Raw genomic sequence first — 8,364 nt, forward strand, 5'->3', positions numbered from 1 at the left:
CCGTAGATCGGAGGCAACTGTCCAACGCCTTGGGCTTGGGGCGCGTGGGGCAGATGAGGAGCGTCGTAGAGAACGTACGGTCCTCGTGAGGCTCCATACATACTGGGCACGGGGGCGGGCGCGTAAATCGTCGGAACAGGATGCACGCGCGACATCGAGCTGCTGCTACTGCTGGTGTTCAGTACGAAGTTGTCCCCGGGTTGGAGAGACTGATGCGGAAGCAGATCGAGCGTCTGCAGTTCCGGCGTCTGCTGTACCAGATCCAGGCCGGGGCTAAGTCCCCCCTGACCCGGAATGAGCCAGGGTCAGCTGTTCGGTGGTTCGAGCTGAACGTCATTCGTTGGAATCTCGCGTGTTTTACGGTCTTTGTGTCGTCGACAATAGAGCAGGACGCTCGCTGTAGCGATCACGACAACGGCCAACAGCGAGCCGAGTGCAATCGCTAAATACATCACAGGAAACTGTTGACAATGTTCAGGACGCTCGTCGTGTCCTGAGGGGCAGTGCACGGTCCCGTCGCACCAGAGCTCCGGTGAAATGCAGGCACTCAGCTCAGGACACTCGTAGAGGCAGTTGACGTTACGCAACGTCAAGCCCGACGACGTTCTCAGGAACGGTTTCGTCACCTCGAGCCAACGGACCTTGAAAGCTCCCGCTTTGACCGCGATCGCTTCGACGAGGACCCGATCCACGTTCCGTCGGGTCACCCCGCGAGGCGTACGCTCGGACTCGTTGTACCAACTCAAAGAGAAAAGGTCGAACTGCTGTTCGGGCGGCAGTTGCCGTTGCTGCTGCAACAGCTGTTGTTCTTTGGACGCGTGGAATGCGTCGGTGGTCAGCGATTTAGCGTCGCCGTTGGCGTTGATGTTATCGTCGTCCGTGCAAACGATCGCGACCGGGTCCGAAATTCCGTCGGCGTACACGACGAACTTGTTCGCCATCGGGTTGCAGGCGGCCGCCCGAGACCCGTCGTGGCCCTGGAACTTCAGGTAAAGGTACTTTTTCGGGCTCGACTCGATGTACCAACGACACCGTAACGGTGTATCTTGCGAGTTGACGTCTTTCGCGACGAAAGTCAGTTCGCCCTCGGAGCCGTTGCTACGAGCGGTTCCTCCTTCGCAACTCGTGGCCGGTCGGAACTCGTACGACGCCTCGAAGCTGAAGTTGTTGAAATCCTCGAGCGCCGACATGCCCTGCACGGTGAAAGACAGCGTGACGTTGTTGCCCACCGACTCGATGAGAATGGGCTTGCGGAGCTGCGAGGTCGTGTTGCAGAAACAGCCCATCGGAGTGAAGGTTTCCCCCCAGTGATCTGTCACTTGGATCATCGAGATCCTCGGTCCGTTGGGTCGAGACGAAATCATTCGGCAAGTGTATCGCTGCGTCGCCTCGTCGTAAAAGTGGGAGCACTGGGTCGTCGGCAGGTTCAGGTTGGTCAAATAGATACGCAGTTTCTCGCTGGCCATCCCGGAGAAATAGTATGAGCACGTAATGTTCTCGCTCCCGCCACGGCCGTACATGAAGACGTTTTTCGGCGAAGCGAAGTGGCCGAACTTCGATGTGCTGCTTTGGAAATGACGGTGGCACGGACCGTGATGAGGGCCCATGTCCACGCCGGCCTGTTCCGTGTCGACGAACTCGTAGCGAGCGATGAACGAGCTCCGTCTGAGCGGAATGTCCGAGGATTTGTAGAATTTCTGTCGGATGATCAGGTCGGATCCCGTCGATAGATAACTATCGTCGGGCAGACGACACGGTCGCAGTGGGATGTTCTGGGGGAATTCGGCGGCCCGGGCGCAAATCCTCGGCGAGGTCTTCTCGCAGAACCGTCGGACCGACAAGTCCATCGAGGAGTTCGAGTCCTGGAACAGGGCCTGGGCGCCGACGTCGACGATCTCCAGGGACGCTACGTCGCACTTTTCCACGTTCGACCAGCGCTGTTTATCCTCAACGAAATACGAGAGGAAATAAAGCCATACCCTGTCGTGGATGCCGCGTCCTTTGAAGTGGAACGAGCACGTGGTGTTCGGCGGTATGGTGTGGTTCGGAGTGTAGATCCGTCCGCGACGGCGAGCGCGGCTGCCGTCGATTTCGAAGCTGCATTTGCCGCCGCTTTCTACGCGGTACTCGTCGACGTTAACGAAACGCACCTCGACGTCGAGCTCGAGCTTCGATGCGTAGAGTTGTTGAGCGCCCGCCGAATTCAGCTCGACGGTTACCTCGGGTCCGGACGACACGATTTCCGAGAGAGCGCCCGACCCACAGAAGCGCGATAGGACGCTGGCTCGCGGTGTCGCGCCGTCGTAGATGCGAACCGCGTCTCCGAGACAGTCGGATGTGAGCGTACGCTGCGAGCTCGCTCCGCCGGGCGAATTACGTCCGGTGTAAATAGAGATCTTGTACTCGTTCTTCTGCGAAAGCACGATCTGGGCTTGGGTCCCGGGCGGCGACGAGAGATGGCGGATCGTGAAGCGGCAGGTGAAGTTCCTCAGATAGAAACCGGGGAAATTCGGCGAGCGGATCTTGCATTTATTTCGATTGCAGTTGTCGAATGTGCGGTCGCAGAACGAGCCCGGGGTCCGGAGTCCCAGATCGATCGGGTCGTTGGCATCGCCGTAGCGCGTACGCGATGGTCTACTCGGATGGAAACGATATGTGAGGTACAGATTGAAGCTGTACGCGTGCAGGGACGCCCGGTTCGGGATGACCACTTGCAGGGTGACGTTATTCCGTTCAGAGAAGAAGATCACCGGACCCCCCGTTGTAATGAGGTCCCCGCAGAAGCGACCGAACTCCGGCTCGGAGAGCTCGCCCCCGTCGTAAAACGACGAAAGCGGCGCCGCAACCGGTTGCCGTCCTGCGGCCGAGAGGAATTGGTTGAAGCCCCGGGTCTGAGACGTCCTCACAATCGGGGACGAGGACGTCGGCTCGGTGAGCGCGAGGTGACCGTTGTAACATGAAGCGCTCTGATTCCTGAAAAATAAGAGAGAGGGAGTTTTCAGAGGCGAAATTCAATAGCAGCGGAACATTCCCGCCCGGAACACCCGCTGGAGATATCGGTGTTCGACTCGGCTTATTGCTGAGCGTACGGTTCCTGAGAGAGCGATTCAGCCATAAACAACGGGAAGTAACCCTAGGAGAGGTTCTGCCGAGGGCTAAGAACGCCCCGACTGAGAACACGGGCGGCGGCCGGCCGGATAACTCGACCGAGCCCGTGCCGACCTCGTGCGCACCCAGCGATATAAGAGCCACGGCGTACAAAAGGAGAAGGGAATCGAAGGAGGGGAAAGGCGGGAGCGAAGCCGACTCGGGGACGAACGGGGCAACGTTCGAGGCGTTCGCGTGCACCTTCCTCTCCTCTCTAATTTATCTTCAGGCCAAACGAATCGCCGAAACGGTTTCCAATTCAAGAGCAGAAGCTGTGAAAGAGCTATTCCGGTTTTTTAGCCCACAATGTACGTGTACCTTGCACTAGTACTCAGAGGAACAAGGAAAATGGCGGCAGTGTATCCGAGAACCGAAGATCCTGTCGGGCGTTCAATCAGCGAAATCTTGATGAAAATGGAAATAGAGGCACGCAGGCGAAGAATTTTACGACATGCCGAGCGGAATGCTTCTGGGAAATCCCACGGAACAGAATGTTTATTGAAATCTCAGACTTAGCGTCTCGCTCCCGGAGCTCGACAGCCGAAGTTGAGCTGGGCTGCTGGCTGGCCGCCCGCCCCCTCCAGAGCCGGCCGGCGCAAAGTCCCCGAACAGATGACGAACAGACCCCACAAAAAAGCCTTGGGATATACAGAGGAACGACGCTAGGCTCTGTGAGTTAGTGAGCGGGTAAAAGAGAGGAAAAATGAGCGAACTACGACGGACCAAGGATTCTTAGCAGGTAGAACACGTCGGTTCATTTTTTCCAGCGAAAATGTCGGTCACGTTCCGTAGCCGCTACCAACCGGACCACGCAAGCCAGTCAACCATCTGCGGGCGAGCAGTCGATATTTTATCGGTGCCCTGGGAAGCCAGTTGGCACATGACTGCGAAGGGAAAAAAACCGACAGAACGCTCGAGAGAAAAGTCATGATTAGCACCTGGATCACATTCTCCCTTCGACAAAGTTAGCGTCCGAGTCTTGCAACGGCTAGGGGGAACTAACGTAATCGATTATCGATCGCGTCTTCGGGATGATTGGATAATTGCTTGTGTGATCTCCGTGCAGTTCTCTGTTTCGCAACAACTTCGTCAGCCATCGGTGTGACGAGGATCCGTACCGATGCAGTGGATCGCGTACCCATCGAGCCCGAGCTCCGCTCCTCTCTGCTCTCGCTGCGTCAGATGTTGGAACCGACCTCTGAATTTCGTTTCCCTCTTTCCCGCGTCTCGGAAAATAATCCCCCGCCGCACTTTACGCGGATGACCCATTCCCGAGGCATAATTTGGATTTTCAAGCCGCGCGCTCAGAGCCATTCAGTTCTCTCAAATGAATTCCAGGATATTCCCCAGGAAGCGCGAACAAAATGAAGCAATTCCTCCCGATGAAATCAGGCGCGAACACGACACCAACACTGTCTTTCTTTAGCCCGACGGAACCCGGATCACATAGGAATAACAAGCCGAACAACGGGGACGAGGAGAACGGAAAACGGGACAGAGGAAGAAAATGCGCGAGAATAAGAAGTCGACCGAACCAGTTGTTCGAAAAGAAAGCTTTGCCCTCGCGAAGATTCGTCCGAACTCGCGAAGGCAAGCGATTGCATTCGCCACAAGCCGCTTTACTGCATCGAGGGAGCTTATGTGAGCCAAACGCTGAAGTTGCGGCTGCGACCGAAGAAAAACGACGACGACGCCGGGAACGGCGAGCTACATCGTCCAACAACGACGGAATTCGTCCAAACAATCCCGTCGACGGGAGCTAGCGGCAGAGGGGGATCTGAGCGCCGAAACCCCGACTCCCCGCCTGGGAGCGGGCGCAGCGCACCGCCCGCGATGCCGGCATTCGCTGATGTCCATGGTGCTCGCGAAGCCGATGGCAGACGAGCGTTGCTGGTGATAGTAAAGCGGCTGTATCGACGATTCCATTTAGCCCGCTCGCTCTGAGTTCCTTCAACGCTAGCGGGAGGTATTCCGACAAGTTCGCGGCAAACAATGAACTTCTCATCAACGGAGCGAATCAAGTCCCCATCGACCGAGCGAGCGATAGCAACAATGCGTCACAACACTCTTCTCGCGGAGGAAGCCCCCCCCCCTCCCCCATGAACATCGGTGTCAGCAGCTCTGGGCGCAAACTCCGAGCCGTGAGAGTCTCTCTCTCATTTGCACTTCGGTTCGCGAGCTGGTAAAAGAGCTGACTAGATGACTACGGCGGCATTCCCTCAACCTAACCCGCTTCGTCCCCCCTCCCTGTCCCGTGCTCCTTGAGTCGCTGCGAGCGATGCTCGCTTGTTATCCACGTAGCTGAACAAGCGGATGCCAGACGGGCTTTTACTTCGTTTGCGCAAAACTGGTTTGATCGTCGGCGACGGCTCGAGGTGGATTCGTGTTCCGCCGACGAGCTCTCGCGGCGCTTCATTCGGTCTTCGGGGGAACTCGCTGCGTCTCGTCCGCAATCGGAACTCGGAAAGTATTGTACTTTGCGGAAACGAACAGAGGAACGGAAAACCGCGTTATCCGTCCAGTCGGAGAGACTCCCGCGTTTTTCAAAAAGCGGAAAAGTTCAGCCGGGCAAAAAGCGGTCCTCTACCGGGAACGGGTACGAAGTTCCAAAGTGTGTCTGATGAGCAAAAGAGAATTCGGTTCCGTTTTAGCGGAATTGCGTGCCGCTAGTTCCGACGTGACTGCGGAGACACTTCGACGAAACTCTTTGCTTCCGTCAACGACGGCGGCGGCGGGACCGGCGACTCTCAACTCACCTGTCACTTTCGAGGGATCCCACTTGGAAGTTGAGGAACGTGAGCTCAACGATGTCACCGTACTCGGCTCCCGCAGCGACAAAGTGCATCGTGCAGACGAAGGGCAGATTCCGCTGGAACGGCTCCGCGATGCGTATCGGGTTCTTGCTCCCGATCTCGCCGAAAAACGTCCGGTTACAATCTGCAATCGAAAACGACCAGGTCAGTGTTATTCCCAGAATCGGAATCAGAATAATGATAAACATAATGGATACATAATCAGGGAAAGGAAAATTCGAAATGTAGAGCTGAGATCAATCGACTGCAGCGCTAAAACGACTGGAGTCTTAAGAATGAGACTCACTTGTGCATCCCATGGCTTCGTCTGATGTGTCGCCGCAATCGTCCGTTCCATCGCAGTACTTGTTGAGAGCGACGCAACGTCCATTTTCACATTGGAACTCGGATAGTTTGCAACCACTACCATCGGTGTTGGCTGTGGCTCCTGGTCCTGTCGCCTGCGAGAGCACGTCCTGAGCGGTTAAGCTCAAGAGCGCCAGCAAGGCCCAACACAGAGGCCAATCCATGTTACATCAAAGACCGTTGCCAACTTGTCATCGCGACGCTCACTACCTGGAAACAAGAGCTCAAAACTTTCAGAACAAACGCTCTCATGTACCCGAGAGGGAAGATCAACTTTTCCGTCTGGGAATCCCGACGTGGAAGTTCCCTGGCGAGGAATTGTTTTCTTTTACTTTATCCCGGAATTCCATCTCGTTCTCGCCGATACTGGGGGCTGCTCCAGCCTTGGAAATTCAGCCGGCTATTTTTCGTTTTGGACAACGTCCCGAACTTGTTTGTTGTCCGACGTTCATACAACAATAACAGCGCCGCATTTTCTGCTCCCGGCGATCTGCTCTATCCGATGTCGGCATGATGGGGAGCCAGCGCTCCGTGCCGTTTCGGGTTCCCAACAGAAGAGCTGCTAGTGTCCGGTTGAGCTCCGGTTCTCCTCTTCGTACCAAGTCTTCAAAAAACTGTCTTATATTGTTTCCCTATTCCCTTCACTTGATAGCCCGATCATGCTGAGGCATCCCGCGAACCACATAGAAAACGGAATCCGGGGTTTCCGGACCTCCGGAAAGAGTCCCTTCGGCGACTTTATTGGCGAAAGAAGGAATCGAGGTCCCACCCACTCGTTCTGGGTGGATCCGAACTCTCGATCCCAGCAGCCAGGACGTGAGGTGAGGCGTGACGTGAAAATCGTTTATGCTGTGCAGCAGCGGATATTCAGGCAAACGGAAAACCAGTCAACACCCGGGCAACCATCTGTGATCCTACGCCAACGGAAAAAGTTACGTATGCGATACGCCGAGAGCCGAACGAACGACCAGACACACAACGTCAGCTCGCTTATCTTGCAGGAAAGATTCCGCCAACCGGGGTTGTCAGTCGACCAGAGGGATCCAGGCAAATAGCTCAAGGTTGAGCAATCGTGACTTCTCCCAGGACAGGTCTGGTTCGACCGAGTTTTTCTGCTGATTTTACAACAAATCACCGAGGCAAGAAATCCGGCCGTTCCTACCTCCACAGCTCCGGGGAGAAATGGGCGAAGAGAATTTCACTGGAGCATAGCAAAAGTATTCATTTTTCTTGAGGCTGGATGATTGATTACGCTGCTAGGAGCTCTCAGCCCTTTGGGTCCCTGACACCGGACTGACTTGTAGACTGTCCGAAATGCCAGAGTTCGCTGCTCGGACGGCAAGATCAACGTTGAATGGGAGCGCGAGATCTGAAAGTTCGTATCTGCCGGGAAGACTCGCCTCCGAAAAAAAAGGCCCGGAAGGTGGTCTACGTCGTCTCGTCCCGTTTTTCCATCTGATTTTGTTTCGCAACGTTCTTTCATACGTTTTCCTATCCTGCTCGTCTTCATCTCTCCTCCCACCAAGTTCACCGGCCATTCCCTCGCGAATCTTCTCAGCTCAGAGAAGAAGCCTTGATTCCCGTAATACGGAGGAATTGTTCATCGGCTCAGACGGAACGCAAACGCAGCGTCTGACGTCTAGATTCCCAACCGTCGGATCATCGTCAGCGAAGTCGGCAGCTATGTCAGGAGCAATATCAATTATTGAACGGAGCGAACACAAGAAATCGGCTCTGTTTCCCTCCCGGATTTGCGTCATAATTGTTCCCACTGAGGCTGTCTTGTCGGCTTTCTGTTGCGAGCTGTCCCTCTCGCGACCACTGATTACGCGTGATTTGCCTTCCTTCCCCATGATTCTCTTGGGACTCCTCGCGTAACGCCGACGATGTTCTCCGCCCCGACTCGGCAACGAGTAAAACCCGCTGCCTAGGCGACACTCAAGTGCCGAATTCTCAAGCGTCAAATCTCCGCCTCCCGGAAATTGTCGTTCATGGAGACCGACGATAGAGGGAATTCCGGAAGGAGCAGCTGCGAGAGGGAAGAATTCTCGGAAAGGTG

General features: G+C 55.6%; 1 protein-coding gene across 1 annotated transcript; it reads right to left on the reverse strand.

The window, feature by feature from the left end:
• Nucleotides 1-305: 305 nt before the first annotated feature.
• Nucleotides 306-6,469, reverse strand: LOC100902960 (uncharacterized). The gene is made up of 3 exons (XM_029111375.1): nucleotides 6,247-6,469; nucleotides 5,904-6,084; nucleotides 306-2,973 (listed from the first exon to the last, which is right to left on the reverse strand). Exons 1-3 carry the CDS (start codon nucleotides 6,467-6,469, stop codon nucleotides 306-308), a joined length of 3,072 nt encoding a protein of 1,023 aa, XP_028967208.1.
• Nucleotides 6,470-8,364: the final 1,895 nt, after the last annotated feature.

The sequence above is a fragment of the Galendromus occidentalis genome, unplaced genomic scaffold (assembly GCF_000255335.2).
Source record: "Galendromus occidentalis unplaced genomic scaffold, Mocc_1.1 scf7180000075574, whole genome shotgun sequence".
Classification (NCBI taxonomy): domain Eukaryota; kingdom Metazoa; phylum Arthropoda; class Arachnida; order Mesostigmata; family Phytoseiidae; genus Galendromus; species Galendromus occidentalis.

Excerpts from the sequence above, each read along its gene's own strand:
- LOC100902960 (XM_029111375.1), bottom strand. The coding sequence starts at position 6,469 with ATGGATTGGCCTCTGTGTTGGGCCTTGCTGGCGCTCTTGAGCTTAACC. Across the intron at positions 6,085-6,246 it reads CGAAGCCATGGGATGCACAA|ATTGTAACCGGACGTTTTTC; the intron begins GTGAGTCTCATT and ends TTTCGATTGCAG. Across the intron at positions 2,974-5,903 it reads GGATCCCTCGAAAGTGACAG|GAATCAGAGCGCTTCATGTT; the intron begins GTGAGTTGAGAG and ends CTTATTTTTCAG.